Genomic DNA, 17,646 nt, shown 5'->3' with positions numbered 1-17,646 from the left:
AAAAAAAAACCCAAAAAAAACCCAAAAAATCTACCCCAAACTCTTTTATCTAGGCTAGAAAGAAGTGATGCATTGTAGAATTTGTAAATAAAATATGGAACTTCAAGGAGTTTTTTTGTTTGATACTTCTTTAAGATTGATCTTCTGTTTGCAAGACTGCCTGTGCAAACTGTTTCGGATAATCTTGATCTCAGAGATGACTCGCGTCTTAGAAGCCTGGATATAAGATGTATACGGAGCTTAAATGGTAAGCATGGTCATGCATCTTCAAAAAGAAAATGTTACTAAAACTGGTATAGAATGCATGTTACTTGATCCAAGTGTCTGTGTGAGATGCAGAAACTGATCTCGGTATTCTTAAAATCTGAGGAGGTGACAGTGGGCTTTAAATTTAAATGCTTTCATTAGTAGTGAGTAGATACAGTATTATCTTTTGTTCTGTATCCTGCTCCTGTATCTTCTGATTGTAATGTGCATTCTTACAGCATACCACAGGACTTTCTCCAAGTAAAGCACTTGATAGAGAAAGAAGCATTGTGATTAATTAAAAACAAAAATATTGAGGATACCTGAATCCTCATCAATACCAACAGATATAACTGTTGAAAGAAAGCTGGCTTTCAGAATAAATGTAAAAAGGCCATATTAAAATTTACTGGCTGGTGTCTTTAAAAAAAAAAAAAAAACACACACACAAAAAACTGTTCAGTTGTATCAGTTACCCAAAGTGATCCTGAATGTTAGATGTAATCCAGGTAATGCAAAACAAGTGATCCCAAAGTTGTTTTTGATGTGAGTATTAAGTTGTTAGCAATTGATCCAAAATAACATAGAACCATATGATACATATAAATTGTATCAAACATGAAATGGACTTGTAGCTGTTACTGCAAACTTTGATACTTAAGTTTTTTTTTTAACAGGATGCAGAGTTACTGATGAAATACTGCATCTAGTACCAAATAAAGAGAACTTCCAGCTCACACTCCGTGCAATTAAACTGTGGGCAAAACGTGAGCAATGTGATTTTATGATCTTTGAAATTTTTGGGGGAGCCTCGTGCTGAAAAGGAAGTTAAAAATCATTAGAAGTACTTCAGACAATTCTTTAAATGTTAGTTTTTTTTTTTTTTCTTGGGCAATAGACATAACAAAGATAAGACTCTTATTGGGAACCTGACTACAAATGATAAAAAAAAAAAAGAAAGCCAAGTTTATCCAGAAACCTTGATAAATAATGAATTGGGAAGTAGCTTATGGGAGTGTAGTTATAGCAAGTGCTAGAACAATGGCAGAACCTTTTTTTTTTTTTTTGTATTCTTCCTGGAATAGAAATCAGGGCAAAGCAGTATCTGTAACAGTACAAGCAGAAAAGCAATAATATTTTGGGAAATGGTGAAGTAACAATTACTTATCAGTGTAAGAACCAACACTTCTTAGCTGCTTTTTTTTGCGTGGTGTGTGCTACATGGTCTTGTGAAGTCTGCTATAAATTTGAAGGAATGTAAGAATAGGCTAACTACAAAGTATCCTTTCTAGGACGTGGTATTTATTCCAACATGCTGGGATTTCTTGGTGGGGTTTCTTGGGCAATGCTAGTAGCAAGAACATGTCAACTCCATCCAAATGCATTGGCTTCTACTCTTGTGAACAAGTTCTTCTTGATTTTTTCAAAATGGTAAGAGCTATTGCTTATGCCAGTTATAGTCTGTATAAAATAGTAACCTTTTTAAAGTTAGTTCCTTAAAAATTGTATTAACAACATTCAGTCCTAACCTGAATTACATGTCTGAGTTTTAAAATGAACAGTTGTTTATCAGTTAATGGCTTATCTTTTATAGGGAATGGCCAAATCCTGTACTGCTGAAACAACCTGAAGAGAATAATCTTAATTTACCAGTATGGGATCCTAGGGTATGCAGAAATTAAATACAAAAGCCTTAAAACTTTCTTGTGGGTTAAACTGATGCTAAACAGAACTGTTTTAACATCTTAGGTCAACCCATCAGACAGGTACCATGTAATGCCTATCATCACCCCAGCCTATCCACAGCAGAACTCTACATACAATGTATCTACATCAACACGAGCTGTAGTGGTAGAGGAACTCAAACACGGTAAAAATAAAGTTCTTTCTGTGCTTATTAACTGATTAAAAAGTATAATGTTTACTGTGTGAAAATGCTATTTGAGTTGGCTATGTTCCATGAGATGTCCTGCTTTTTCAGGTAGAATGGACCACAGAGAAATGATCTTGTATTGCTGACCAACCTAGTTCTACAACAAAATATTGTAGTACACTTGCTCTGTGTCAAGGGAATTCTTGCTTTTCATCTATTAATGTTCAAAACTTTTTAACTTGCAGAGTTTATATATCATGTTTTTATCATATTTTTGCAATGTCAATTGTAGGTCTCGCAGTTACAAATGAGATTCTCCAAGGAAAGTCGGATTGGCCAAAGCTCTTTGAACAACCAAATTTCTTTCAGAAATACAAGTATGTATGAAATCTGTTTTCTGAACTTGGAATGATTTGTGTACTGGTAAAAGACTGAAACATTATCTAAATAGATGGCATTAATGTTTACTTTTTAGGTACTGGAAGTGGCCTTAGATTTTTAATAAGGATAAATGCAGGGGAGATGCAGAAACTGTCATGTTTCTAATTAAAAGATCAATTGCAGTGTTTTGAATGTAGCAGAATGTGACTCTAAAGAATGTAATAACTTTTTCATCAGTTAATACTGTGCTGCATACAGGATACAACCTTGCATACTTACATTACTGTCTTATCTAGATGTCACGTTATCTATATTTAAGGCAGTTTTGACTTTGTTTAAAGAAATAAAGTCCTCAGCCAATATATTTCTGTTTTGATTGTAGACATTATATTGTACTGACTGCTAGCACCTATACTGAAGAGCATCACTTAGAATGGTAAGGCTTGAAAATTTGGGTTTGGTACATAATTGAAATACAAGTAATTATTGCACTTTACTGTTAACTCTATTAACAAATTAAATATTAGACTGTGTAATGTGGCATCATCTGCTAAATGAAAAACTATCTATCTTGTAAAAGAAAACTAGTGTAAATCTTACTGTTTTGAGGAGTTATCATAAAGATCTGAGTCACAATGAGGGAGGACAGCACTGGTGTGCAATATGCCTGAAGGTCAGGTGTTCTGCGTCACCTGGAACAGCAGATGTCTCCTTACAAACCTCTCAACACATCTTCAGTTAGGAGGTTCTTTGCAAAGGCTCTATCAAACATGAATTACTTAATGTAACCAGCACTGTAACAACCACTGGAAAGCTAGGTATTTTACAGACTTCAAGAGCAGTGGTCAGTGCACCCCCAATATATGTATTATTTTCAAGTTACACTTTACTGAAATTCTAATTTTTCTTTCTATGTATTAATGGATTGTCTTGTGCATAATCCCAGCTTTCAATACAACTGCTCTGTAACCTTAAAAGAATTAATTTATAACTTGTTTATTAGATGTAATATTTGATTTACAGTGAAATTTTTCTTGAATGCTAATTTGCTGCAGCTTGGTAGTCATCTGACTTCTGAGCCTACTTTTTTTTTTTTCCTCCAATGAAGTGAAACAATACTGTTTCATCTGAGTGAGGCATCTGCCTGACAGTGCAGAGCATCTGTTGTGAAACATTTACTGAGTTTTAAGCTATGAATGCATTTACACCTATTACATTTAGTGCTAAAAATCAGCACTTCAGTATGACTGGTAGTGTATAGGTAGGCTGCAGAAGTGCTGGTCTGCTTTGCAAAACTATGTGAGAACAACCTCAGTTATAGTTGGAGGAAGCCACTGCTTATGATGTGATGTTTGGCCCTGCCTTAAGGGAGATACAGCAAAAATTCTGGCCATTGTGTGCTGAAAAACTTTATGTATGTTGAAGCAAGGAGTAGGAGGTGAGGAATTAAGGTACTATGACTTTTATTCTTAGCTTTGCAATGTATTGTTAAGTATATTTATTGCCTGTTAGTTATTTTGAAATGTTCTCTGAACTTTGGAATCTGTCCACTTCAGCTGTATCAGCTACAGCTTTGTCAGTCATAATTAAGTGTGCAACAAGGATTTATGGGCAGGGGCTTAAAGCTAAAGAACTCTGATCTTTTTTTTTTGATACAACAAAGTTTGTGTCCAAACATTTTGCTTGCAAGATGAAGAAAATTCTGACTTCAGTAAGAGCTGAAGTTTTTTGGTGGTAGAAGTTGAGCCAAATGAGGCTTGATTGTGTATTTGTAGAAACATAAAAGCAAAAGATGAACTTGTTTCAGTTTGTCTGCTCTAAGTTCATAGCTCTTGGTTGGATTTGGGAGTAGACAACACATCTCTTGTTCACTACTGTAGGTTATTTCCTATAGATTTTTTTAATTGCTTTCAAAGTTAGTGGTGTTCTTAGGTAAAAGGGTAAAGTGGCATTACTCCGTGGGCATGGTTTGTGTCTTGAAGTTCAAGTGACTTGCAACTTTATTATAGGATGGTAAACTTCTGTGTTTAACCTGTAAGAATTCCATCTTCACCCAAATGTAATTATACTTGACTTTCTGAACTGCTCATCCTGATTATCTTTAGGGTTTTGCCTACTTTAAAATGCAGGCAGAGATGCTGGGATGTGCTGATTGTACTCCCACAGTTCTGATGAAATGTAGTCTGTGATGAAAATAAAAACAAAATAGATAAACTTTGGTCTTTGGAAACTCTAAAGCTCTGCTATCACTGGATCAATCTCAAACTGCAGTGTGTGATGTAAAATCTCCTATCTTTTCAGCTGAAAGGAGCTTACTCCTTTTTAGTTGATTAGCATTACATTATAAAAAGACAGTTACCCCCTTGGGCATGGTAAAACTGAGCAAATGTTTCTTGTTCTTAGGGTTGGCCTTGTTGAATCTAAAATTCGCGTGCTTGTTGGAAACTTGGAAAGGAATGAATTTATAAATATTGCACATGTAAATCCGCAGTCTTTCCCTGGCAACCAAGAACACTGTAAACAGTGAGTTTCATTACTCTTCTTAAATACAGTTTAGCCATTGTATTAACTTGTTTACATTCATTTATCTCAACTTGTCTAGCATGTTCTGCTATGTACCTACTGTTCTGTAGGTGCAAGATTCTGAACACTTTGGATTTTTTCAAGAAGGGCAAACTTCCAACAAAAGTACTTGGAGCTTAAGTAAGGGTTGACTTCAGTATTTAATTCCTGTGTACGACTAAACTGTTGTCTCAATCCTTTGTTGAGGCTATTCATCAGCATAGTTGGCATCTCAGCATAAATGATAGATTTCTGAATCTGTCTCTTTAGGAGTCGCTATGTGTCAATGTGGTTTCTGGGAATCATATTTAGGAAATTGGAAAATACAGAAAGTACTAAGATTGATTTAACGTATGATATACAGTCATTCACAGATGCAGGTAAGCCTGTATTTTATTTTGCTCTAGTCTTGTTTCTTTTTTGGTTCTACTGGAAGTTGCATCCTGGTGTGAAATGTACTTCCCCCTGTTAATTATTACCTAGGGACCAACATAAAGGGTATCTTTAAAATCTTCCAGTTCTGACACTTTAATGAAGTCCATCTTAAAATGGGTGTGTATTAGTCATATACAAAGTGATGAAATGCTTACAGATATACCAGAAGCAAGGAACTGCAAACATAGTACAGATATGTCTGGACTATAGTATTCAACAAGAAAATGGTATTGCTACTGTAAACCTAAGAATTCCACTGTTCTAGTGGGTGAGTGAAGATCATGCTGAATTCATTGGTGGAAGAACTGCATTTCATAAAGCAGGCGGTCAGATGTGAATCTTGTAGATATATCCAGTCAACATCTACAGTTGTTAAAAAGGAGTTAGTTGTTCCGAAACAGGAAGTCAATTGCATCAGATTCTAAAAATTTACAATATTTTTTCAGAAATGTTTGTGTATGATAACCTTAAAAGTTCATAAGCCAATGATCTGTCATGCTGTAATTACATGCAGTCTTGCATGTAAAACTTCATATTCATCTCCCATCATTACTTTTGATAGATGTAGAAAAACAGTAATATTGTATGTTGACAATTGTATGTATTGTCAGGTAAGGCTAAAATAAAGAGAAAGCAGGGAATGGAGTCATTTGGAATTAGTTTTTTCTGTAGCCTACTAACTCCTGACCTGACTGCTCATGAGTTTCTCAGAAACACGTATGCTGTCAGGCTCGTGACCTTATAATTTGCTAATGAAATCAGGTTGATCTTCTGAAGTGGTAAGTGTTAGGACAAATAACTTTGAACTGTGAACTTCCTTAAATGTTTATTATGCTGATGGAGAGTTTATCAACAGCATAAGCTTAGATTTCCACTTAAAAATGTGGTAAAAGCTGATCACCTTACCTCATGCTTTGGGATGTAGAACATAGAAGAATGCATCTTAACTCATCTGAATTTTTAAGCTGAATGAGATTTACTTCCTCAGACTCGTACATATTAGACAATAGCACTAATTCTGCTGTGCTATTGTCTACTATGTATTAATTCTGCTGTGCTAGTGTAACAGTTAACTTGCATTTAAAAAAAAAATAGCAGGCAGTTGAGGAAAACTGTCTTAAATTGCAATTCTGGTAAGTCAGATGTACCTCGGATCTAGTTTTTGCCTTCTCTGGAAGACTGAATTCTTGAATCTGAACTACTGTAAGTTGGATGATATTACAGAACTGTTATGGGGGGGTAGGGGAGGGAACGCAATACAGTTGCACCTTAAATATGAAACTAGTCTGAATCTTGAATAAGGCATCTGATCTCTTTTCAGCTGTGCACAAATGGGGGTATTCCAGAAAATCAACTAAATACCTTCACTGTTCTGAATCAGAAGACTAATGGCAATGGAGTATTATTTCCTTTAACTTAAAATCAGCTCAGATATAGCCTGCACAGTTAGCTATAACTGAGTACATAAACACCTTTGAACTTAAGTATCTGTTATTTGTCTGGTCTGTACTGGATGTGAAATGGTCTCAAGAAAACACATGTGAGCTGATGTACTGTGTGGAGTACTTGAGTTGCATTTGGTGGTTAGTTGGGTGAGAAACTTCTTGTTCTTTATTTTGGCAGAACAGCCTCAAAGGCTTGTTCTTTCCAAATAAATCGTGTAGCTTTGATAACTCAGTAATGTGAACATTATCATTAAGCTACGATACCAAATTGCGTGTTAGTTTACAGGCAAGCAAACAACATTAACATGCTAAAGGAAGGTATGAAGATTGAGACAGCTTATGTGAAGAGAAAGCATCTCCATTATTTTTTGCCTGCAGGAACCTTACAAAAAAGAAAGAAGGTATGATTACAAATAATGTGACTCTTCTGGAAATTTTATCTTGCTTACTAATTATTGGAAGATTTCATTTTCCAAACTTGTTTCAGCAAAGCATACTAAATATTAGTCAAAATGCTACTGGGCTTCGGTGCAAAAGGGCCTCTTCAAATGAAAGCTTGAACAGTTCGAGAGATGACAACTCCAGAACATCATATAATTCCTCTTCATTAAATATGTTATCTAAATTGGACACTTCTACAGCAGAGATGGAAAGGTTAGTATGAAAACCTTAGAACTGAGGAAACTGTTGTTAATTGACTCATAATATGAACAAGATCTAGGACTTCTTGTTTGAATCTATGAAGATCATGAGAATGTGGGATACCCCAGTGGCTTTGGGAACAAAGGTGGCACCTCCTTTGGGAGTGAATCGAAAGAAATTGTTACAATAACTTCCTATACGTCTTTATGTAGGAATAAAGTAGAACTTGGTAGTAGAGCAATTATTTGGTTTTGAGTATAAGTAATTTTAGGTTAGAGTACAACTGTTTGAAGCTGGAGGATTTTTATATGTAGGTAACTGCTCTTTCTAACAAAGCATGGTTAATGCCAAGCAGAATTGAGTTCTATTACTGGTCTTGATCATAAAAAGTCCTACTGCTACTGAATTAGTGGGACTGTGTAAGAACTTGGACATGAGATACTTCAGTGTATTGCCAGCTGTATTTAGGCTTAGTTTGGTATTGTAGAAGTAGCAAGTAAAAAAAAAAAAGGGGGGTGGACACCTGTTAGAAGAACAGACACTTTCAATGAAGTAAGTAGCATGGAGCACTGCGTATACAAAGCTGGAAAAAAGTACTAGTATATGGAGGCTCACCTAAAGACAATATTCATCCTTAATCTGAAATTCAGTGGAACAATCTACCAGATTGTCAGTGAATGTGCCTGAGCTGCTTAATAAAGCTAAGGAGGTAGATTGTCTTTGTCGTGCATGAACATTCTGCAACTGATGTACAGTATTTTGGACTAGTATTTTATTACACCAGCATTGTGAAAAACATGTTTTTACAGAAATGCCACAATTTGGAGAAGGAATGGTACTAACAATAGAGAGAAGATGACTCATGTAGCTGTGTCACCAGTGTCCAAGGGAATCTCCATTCCAGTTATTGGTTCAAGTACGTATTAAGGCAGTAGGTGGAATGCAGTCTTTAACTTCATGACTGAGGTCTAAAAGTTTGATGTTTCCTGCAGAAATGGAGGCTGCAGTTGCCATAAGAACATCAGGACCTCCATCTGACTGCACCATTCCTACAGTAATAGGACATAACACAGTTTCTCAACTTAGAACACGTTTTGTCCACGGACATCATGAACTAAGTGGGACTCAAATTACGACTTCAAAGAGCGCTGCACCTAAGCGACCCCATTCACCTGCTTCAAAAGAATGTTCTAAGAGATTAAAAGACAGAGAAAAGGTAGAGAAGAGAGGTTAGCCTAAGGAGGATTTGAAGTAGTATTTATTGATACAGAATGAATCAGATAACTGATAAGAAATATGTATATACATCCCCAAGAGATTCAGGAGTCTAAACTTAAGTATATGGATGGTTTTACTAATGCAAGTATGAAAAATTGTCTTGGATATAGTGTGTGTCTGGTGAGCAGTTCCTTTCATGATCTGACACTGACTGATGTTTCTAGTCTGGTGACATCATATCTAAATGCTACAATTTTTGTTCATGCTCTAGCCAATTACCAAAGGAAATGGCTCATTTGGAAGCAGTTCTTAAAACAATTTAGAAAACATCATAACTATTTCTAACTGAAGGAGATATGCATCTTATAAACACAGATCATCCTGCTATCGAAGAGAGCATGAAGTTGCTTGTTAAATCTTGTTTTCATGGAAGCTTTAGATTCATGCTTGATTAGTTCTACTATAGAAAAAATCTCCTTTAAGGGCTGCTTTTTGTGACTTAACCTTTGCTTTGAGGAAGAAATCAAGAACAATTCAATTTTGCATCTTGAAAAGAATCACCGACCTTTGGAATTATTAACTAATACTGAATATTTCAAGTATAAATGTAAAGGATGAATAGTAAGACTTCTCAAGTGATCTGAGATTCCTGTTAATGTTCTCAGTGTCTAAATGTTATTATAAGAATCGTTAATATGACTGAATGTTGTTATCTGGGTATGAAGGTAACTTTAGTCTAGGAATTGAGTCCTGTATATTTTGTTTTTAGTTAATTGGCCAGGATTCAGCCTTCAAAGATGATGGTAATCCAGAAGATGTAAAGAGAAGATCTACAGAAAATGTAATTTCAGGTGGTTTTATTCAAAGTAGAGTAAATGGAGTGTTGTAATATTGAGAATTCATGACATACTCTACACTTACTGATGTAAACAAAAGTATGCTTTTTAGTCTATGCTTGTCATGCATTAAATAGATTTTTCTGTATCGGCAAATCAAGTTGTTACAGACTAATACTACTATAAAGACTGAAGCATTTAACCCTTCAAAGGAGGATACAGAGCCCTGTATTTATTCTTGCTTTCTATGAACTCTTGAGGGCATGTTCTCAAATCAGGATGCGGTCTTGTTGGTAGAGTGGAAATTGAAATACCTGAAACGTCACATGTATGCTCATAGGAACTTAGTGAAAATGTAGTATTTATCTAAAAGGTGGAGGATGTCAATGCACGTGTGTATTTAGCTTTGCTCTCTTTTAAGTAACAAATTTGAGAATAGTATCTAATAGATCCTTTTTTGCTTTTTAGGTTGGCCTTGGAGGAAAAAACAGGCTGATTGCAAGTATTGACACATCAAGGTCACAGGTATTGGGAAGCAAAATTAGATTTTTCTTTCTGTATGCAAAGGCTTACGTACTAACCTCTAAAACCGATTCTTCTAGTTAGTGGTAAGCCTTTACCTTTCACGCTTCTGAATTGAATTGCAAACAGAAATTCACATTTGCAAAGTGAAATCAAAGATTTCAAGAACTTATGCTTCGAGATCCCTGTCTCCATTTGACATCTCCCATCCCCAAAATGACAGATTCTTTCCAGTTTGCTGTTTTGTTTTTTTATTAAAATGATGTATATGTTTCTTGCAGACCTTTTATAAGGTGCTCTAAGCTCTAACTACTTTTAAATATTTGTATACTAACTTCAGTGACAGGGCTGGAAGCTTCAAAGTGTCAAAATGTAAAAGTGTTCAAAATGTATTCTTGAGTCAAGTGAAATGTTGAAGAACTGGGTGGTTATAAGATTGGAAGTACTCTCAACTGTAGAGGCATTGTATTCCTGATCCATGGATCCAAGAGGAACAGTAGCTGCTTCTATTACGACTTTGAGCAACTTTTTTGGCATCATGTGTTTTTTCTCTCAAGAATTTAAGTGTGCAGAGAGGAAAATGTTCCTCTTCTGTAAACTGTAATGGTAACTAAATAAGTGTGAAAAGTGAAAAATATCCTTTTCTATGAATATTTATTTTGAGCTATACTAGTTTGATATATAAGAGATGATGATCTATTCAGCTAGAAAACTTTTATCTGCTACTTCTTAATGTACTTTTTTTTTTTTCCCCCGTGGCATCTTTTTGTGTGTTATAGAGGCTCTGCAGTGAAGAACTACCAGATTCTTCATCTCCTGTTCCAACAAATGGTATTCGTATTATTAAAAGATCCATCAGACTTACCCTTAACCAGTAACCAGCATCTTCAGGTAAGATGATATTCGTTTGTTTCTTGGTTCATTTTATTTTGTGGCTCCCAACAATAAATGGAGGTTTACTGTTGTTGTATTGCAATGTTACCTAGTTAAACACTTGTGTTTTTTAACCTGCAGGTATTGTAAGAAACTCCTCTGTGTAGATTTTACAAGATCACTTGCTGCTGAGTCACTGGCTATGGAAATCATACTGCTATTTTTAAGTAGTACTGGTTTAGGCACTTGCTTCCTTTGGAACTGCTTCATGTGTACTCTTGTAGTAGCTGTACTTAAGTCTTTTTAAAAGTCTTAATCACTAGCTGAAACAGACTTTTGTAAAAAAATAAAAAAAAAAAACACAAACAGCTTGTCTTGTGACTTGGATTCAGAATGTATGTAAACAGGGTTGACTAGTCACTGCAACCACATTGTGGCTTCAAGTATGTAGGTATGTGCTTATATTCATGTGTGCTTTCCTAGTTGATGTGGATGTATTGTTCTTATCTTAAAGTATTTTCCAGTTTGGCACATACACCCCTGTGCATTTGTCACAATAATGCTCAATTTTGTACAGGCAGTAGTTTTCAACTGTCTAGCACAGCTGTGTACTACGCACCTATTGTCTCTCATAGAGGCCCATAAATCTTCACTATTGAAGAAAATGCAATAGGACTCTAAATAGTTACGTGTAGCAGTCTTAAATCTGGCTCTATAAACATTTATAACACTTCTTACCCAGTTAAGTGCATTAGAGTTTTTTGGGGGTGGAAAGAAATTATAACTATTGATTAAAAAAGAACAATCTTATGCTATGTTTCTACTGTAATTTCTTTATAATCTGGTATTTTTTGTAAATGAAGTTGAATGTCTTTTCCAGAGTATTTTTGTATGTATTGTAAATACTATCTTCCAAAGAAATCTAAAATTTCGGTCTCTTGTTTCCATATTTATGAAAATGAAAAGTTCTTTTTAAAAATTTCAAGCCAAAGGTGTGGGCAGGGGAGACAGGGACAAACACAGTGTTCTGCAAAATGACAGTTGTGCTAGAGTCAACTTGAGTCAATAGTGCTGCTCCACTACTGTTGATGTTTTCCTGTCTTGAATTAATACACCCTGAGTGAATAGTGCAGCTTGTGATGTGAGTTGACAGCTGGTGTTCCAGTTTGCTATTTGGACAGTAGATACTCCTCTTAAATGGAGTGCTTGTCTTACAGCAATTCTGAGCTTTGATCATCTTTAGCATTCATATGAAATCTCAGTAACAAAACTTAAGGACCCTACAAATCTTGTGAAATCTTCCTTCTCTAACATTATCCTACTGCTGGTTTTCCAAACTTGCGGAGAGAGTATGACCATACTTAAAGTATATATTTAGTTCTCCCATATTACATTTGGCTTCACCCTTTCTTCAAGCACCTTTTTCTTCTAAAAATCTTGAGTGGGTTTGAGAGGTCCTATTCTTCCCTTTATATACACCCTCTGCTCCGAAAAACAAAAAAACCCACCCAGCCTTCACTGCAAGGCTTGCATTTAATCAAAAGTTAAAAGGAAGGAACTGAGCACAGAGTGGGTTTGTGAAAATGATACTTTGTGACCATTGTTTTCACATAGGCAATATTTAAATATCAGTTATTAGCTACTGTACTTACATATAACTTCAACACTTGTATAGATAAAAGCTTGCCATGAGTTTGAAGGAATTAAAGCTAAAGTAGATAGGTTTGCTTTTTTTTTTTTGTAACAGGAAAACTTCTTACAATAGTCTACAGGGTGACTGGTTCAGGGAAGTGATTGCCACACTTAGTGAGCTTCCAAGGTGCTCATCAGATTTTGAATGAAGTTTTTCTCTTCCTGTGCTTCATCCTTGAAAACAGTTGTTCACAAATGTATGTACTACCAAACAGTGGTGACGTAAATGAGGCATGATTGTGAAGTGAGGAATAATTTCTGTGGTAAGAGAGGGCTGAGAGACATGATCAGATTTTTGAGCTGAACATCTGATTGCAGCTCCACACATTTTATTTGAAAATTTTCAGGTCAACTGAAAATGGAATCACAAGTATACCAAAAATTGCTGATTTTTTTGTTTTAGAATTTGAGAGTACGTATCAAGATCACTTTATCAAAATGGAAAACATGGCTGAATATTTTTCTGTTTGCAGGACTGTGATTGGAAAAATATCAAAATATATGGAATTATTTCTCATGACATGAGATAGCATTGTTATGCACCCTTCCTGTGCCCTGGTTTTAGCCGAAGCAGAGTTAACATCACAGCAGTGTTTGGTTGTTGTAAGCAGTGGATGCGTGCCTGGGGCAGGGCCGCTCAGTGGGGAAGAGCTGCTACCCTGATGGTGTGGGGCAGGGGGTGGGCGCAGGACAGAGCTGTGTCGGACTGTGTGCGGGCTGTGGGTTGGACGTGGCTGCCTTAGCAAGTACAGAAATCAAAGGAAATAATCTATCTTGAAACTGGTACATCTGGTTGAGGCAAGGAGAGGCTCACTGCTTTTGTGATACAAAAAAAGTGGAACAGGCTGCTTAGTTTTAAAACAAGCAAAAACCCCTAGTTGTGTTTTTACTATTACCTCATCGCACTTTATAAAAAGAGCCCGATCCTATGAATTACTCCAGTAAACAAAAGGCCGTGGTTGTCACATGTTATGCATCTGCCTGCAGTCGAGGGGTGTTACGCAATGGAAAGTGCAACAATGACAGCAAAGCATCACGTGAGCAGCAAGTGAGGATTCGCTCAAACACAACAGCAGGGGGCACAGAAATAAAGGAAAGAAAATGGTAACCTTTGGAAAGCCTCAAGTATGCAGGAAACTCCAGAGGGATGCCCTCACCTCCACAGCCAGTTCTTAAATGAGGTCTGGACTTGTGCACCTGACCCCCCCTGGCTTAGCCCTGCCTTGCCACCAGGTGCTCAACCACTGTTTAAAGCCATGACTTAGCCATTTCCACTACAAGGGACTAATACCCATCTTGAGTGACAGGTACCAGGGCCCTGAAGCTAAAGGAAATCAAACTGCTGCAGGGGGCACGCTGGAAATGTTCCTGTGAAAACAGGCCCCTTCCCCTCCCCCAGGAGGGCTCTAGGCTACTATCTCAGGAACAAAAGGAAAGTTTATGGTCTTTGGAAGAGTGGGCAAGCAACTTGTGACAATCACAATTACATAGTGAAGCTATGCAGGGAGAAAATCAGAAAAGCCGAAGCCCCGCTCGAACAGAACTTGGCAACTAAGTTGAAGGACAATAATAAATATTTCATAAATACATCAACAGTAAGAGGAGGGCTAGGGAGAATCTCTGTCTCTTTTTGGATGCCGAGGGCAACATGGTCAACAAGGATCAGGATAAGGCTGAGGTACTTTATGCCTTCTTTGCCTCAATCTTTAGTAGTAAGACTAGTTACTCCCTGGGCACACAAGCCCCTGTGCTGGTAGGTAGGGATGGGGAACAGAATAGGCCCTGCATAACCCATGATGAGATGGTTTTGGACCTGCTCTGAAAGCTAGACACTCACAAATCCATGGGACCAAATGGACTGCACCCTAGAGTGCAGTGTGGCAGATGTGGTTGCCAAGTCACTCTCCGTCCAAGCCACTCTCCGTCATCCTTTGTCAGTCCTGGCTATGAGGATGTCCCAGCAGACTGGAGACTGGCAAATGTGATACCCATCTTCCAAAAGGGCTGGAAAGATGATCCTGGTAGCTACAGACCTATCGGTCTCCCCTTGGTGCCCGGGAAGGTTAGGAAACAGAAAGTCTCAGGAACCATCATGGACCAATTGAAGGTCAACCAGGGGATCAGGCCCAGGCAGCACGGGTTCATGAATGATGCATCCTACCTGACAAACCTGATTTCGTTCTATGATAAGATGACCTGCGTAGTGGATGAAGGTAAGGCTGTCAGTGTGGTATACCTGGACTTCAGGAAAGCCTTTGACACTGTCCCCCACAACATTCTTACAGAGAAGCTGGCTGCCCATGGTTTGGATGGGCGTACACTCTGCTGGGTGAAACACTGGCTGGATGGTCAGGCCTGAAGAACTGTGGTCAGTGGAATTGAATCCAGTTGGCACTGGTAATGAATGGTGTCCCCCAGGGTTTGGTATTGGGGCTGCTTCTGTTTAACATCTTTATCAACAATCTTGATGGGGGGATTGAGTGCACCCTCAGTAAGTTTGCAGATGATACCAAGCTGGGAGGGTGTGTTGGTCCACCAGAGGGAAGAAAGGCACTACAGAGGGACCTGGATAGAATGGTTAAATGGGCCAAGGTTAGCTGTGTGAGTTTCAATAGGGTCAAGTGTCAGGACCTGCATTTTGGTTGCAACAACCCCAGGCGACCCTACAGGCTTGGGGAGGAGTGGCTGGAAAGCTGCCTGATGGAAAAGGTGGTGTACTGATGGACAGGCAGCTGAATGTGAGCCAGCAGTGTGCCCAGGTGGCCAAGAAACCCAATGGCATCCTGGCTTGGATCAGGAATGGCGTGAACAGGACTAGGGAAGTCATCCTGCCCTGTACTCAGCACTGGTGAGGCCTCTCCTTGAGTACTGTATTTGGGCACAGTTTTGGGCACCTCAGAACAGGAAGGACATGAAGGTGCTGGAGCAGGTCCAAAGAAGGGCAACAAGGCTTGTGAAGGGCTTGAAGAATATGCCCAACGAGGGAAGACTGAAGGAACTGGGGCTGTTTAGTCTGGGGAAAAGGAGGCTGAGGGGAGACCTTACTGCCCTCTTCAAATAGCTGAAAGGCAGCAGAGCGGGACTGATCTCGTCTCACTGGTGACAGGATGAGGGGAATTGGCCTCAAGTTGCACCGGGGGAGGTTTAGGTTGAATATCAGGAAAAACAACTTTACAGAAAGGGTTGGTAAGCACTGGAATAGGCTCCCTAAGGAGGTGGTTGAGTCACCATCCCTGAATGTGTTTAAAAACGGTCTGGATGTGGTGCTCAGGGATATGATTTAGCTGAGGGTTTTTAGAGTAGTATGGTTAGATTGCAGTTGGACTTGATGATCTTTAAGGTCTTTTCCAACCTGAGCCTATGATTCTGTGATCTCTGCCTGCCCACTGGAAGGTTGCTGTAGATGTGTGCACTTCTGCTGATTGGAAGAGTTAGCAAGGAGGGTCCAACTTCCTATGCTGCAGGTTTCCTGCTATAAGGCCTGTGTGGTGGCTGGGGACGAGATCTGCTGGGACAGGGCTGGCACGTGATTGCACTGCAGCATATGGAGGATGTGTGGTTGGGGAGCATTGCTGCCTAATTCCCTGACTACCAGCCTGCAAGGATTGTGGGGACCATCTACTGCTGACTGGTCAGCTTTTTTGTTACTCTGCGTTGCTTTGTGCTCTGGGTTCAGCAGAGTGTAGTAGGGATGTTTTCCAGATTCTGGAGCTGAAGAAAGGGGAATCATGAGGTGTGAGCTCACTGGCTGGCATGGCTCCATCTGTGGCTGTTTTCTTCAGCTGTTGTCTACACCTTTGTCTACACTGGCATGGCACTGTAGGTGCAGCTCAAGGGCTGGAGCTGCTGGACCTGGTGTATTTTTTGTAGAGGATGAGGAATGCTAACTAGGAATGCTAACATTAACTAGGGGAGTGTTTCTTCTATTATTACAGAAGATGCAACTTGTTGAGCTCTCAGCAGTCTGACATTCAAGAAACTGATAGAAATCAAACTGAGTCAGTTTGTCTTTTGTGCAGTTCCTCTTTGCAGGGAAGACTCTGTCTGACTCATCCTGCTGCATTCACCCATCCTTGTTTCTTATCCATACCTTTTCACTTTGACTCATCTGAGACTTTTGTCTACTTTGCTGTCTTCTTTTTCCACCCAAATAAATCTTGCTTTTATTACATATTAAATGGGCGGTACTTCTTTCTGTGCTGATGGGCAAAAATTCCTGATAGCCTTGAAATCAGAGGAGAAATAACCTATCTTCTTTCAATTTTGATTGGGGGCAGCTGGGCAGCCTACTGCAGAAAACATCCAGCAGGCTCTGCAGAGTGTGCAGTAGAGAGAAATCTGAATACTTTTTGTTTCTAAGCAAATATGGCATGTGTAGGTTCAGACTTCTCAAAGGCTCAACATGTGCTCAGATTTGTGTGGTTTTACAAAGGAACAGTAAAAAGTTCAATAGTGACACCAGCACAACTTCCATACTGAATTTCATGTCCTTGTTTCTGAAATGTGAAGAAGAGTTTCTTGAAAATTTTTAGAATTCTTTGAATATAATTAAAGCATCATATATTTTCCCCATGTGTTCTTCTTGGAAACAACTGAGTCATCTTTTTCCAAAAAATCAGGTGGGAACAGTGTGTGCAGTCATTCTCCAAAGAATTTTATTTTTTTTTTTGCAAACTTGGAAGTAACTGAAAATGTGGTCTTAAAATAGGAAGTGTTGACTTGCAATAACTAACAAAGTGCATTGATGGCAATATGAGTGGGAAAAAAGCACTATAGCCAGTAGGTACGAGAGCCAGAAATTCCTAGAATTAATTTTGTTCTTCAACTTTTAGTATTTTCCTGTGTGCTCAGTGGACATGAACAGAAATTGATCATATAAACACTGTAACCAAGTGCATATGCACTTCACTCTGTGTACAAG

At 38.2% G+C, this 17,646-nt stretch overlaps 1 protein-coding gene across 3 annotated transcripts; it reads left to right on the top strand.

Annotated features, from left to right (window-relative positions):
• The first annotated feature begins 139 nt into the window (after positions 1-139).
• Positions 140-12,385, top strand: PAPOLG (poly(A) polymerase gamma). 3 transcript variants are annotated; one of them, XM_010706362.2, is made up of 17 exons: positions 140-247; positions 924-1,013; positions 1,539-1,677; positions 1,841-1,913; positions 1,996-2,116; positions 2,412-2,496; positions 2,883-2,936; positions 4,904-5,023; positions 5,333-5,442; positions 7,222-7,343; positions 7,430-7,596; positions 8,394-8,500; positions 8,577-8,800; positions 9,572-9,643; positions 10,107-10,163; positions 10,940-11,051; positions 11,175-12,385. In XM_010706362.2, exons 3-16 carry the CDS (start codon positions 1,559-1,561, stop codon positions 11,036-11,038), a joined length of 1,530 nt encoding a protein of 509 aa, XP_010704664.1. In that variant the 5' UTR covers positions 140-247; positions 924-1,013; positions 1,539-1,558; the 3' UTR covers positions 11,039-11,051; positions 11,175-12,385. The 3 variants fall into 3 exon arrangements, with proteins under 3 accessions (XP_010704664.1, XP_010704662.1, XP_010704663.1); XM_010706360.2 differs by lacking the exon at positions 924-1,013 and having other exon boundaries at positions 171-247; XM_010706361.2 differs by lacking the exons at positions 140-247; positions 9,572-9,643 and having other exon boundaries at positions 931-1,013.
• The last annotated feature ends 5,261 nt before the right edge of the window (positions 12,386-17,646 follow it).

This window comes from Meleagris gallopavo, chromosome 2 (assembly GCF_000146605.3).
Source record: "Meleagris gallopavo isolate NT-WF06-2002-E0010 breed Aviagen turkey brand Nicholas breeding stock chromosome 2, Turkey_5.1, whole genome shotgun sequence".
NCBI lineage: Eukaryota > Metazoa > Chordata > Aves > Galliformes > Phasianidae > Meleagris > Meleagris gallopavo.
This window is presented reverse-complemented; position numbering and strand designations above follow the sequence as displayed.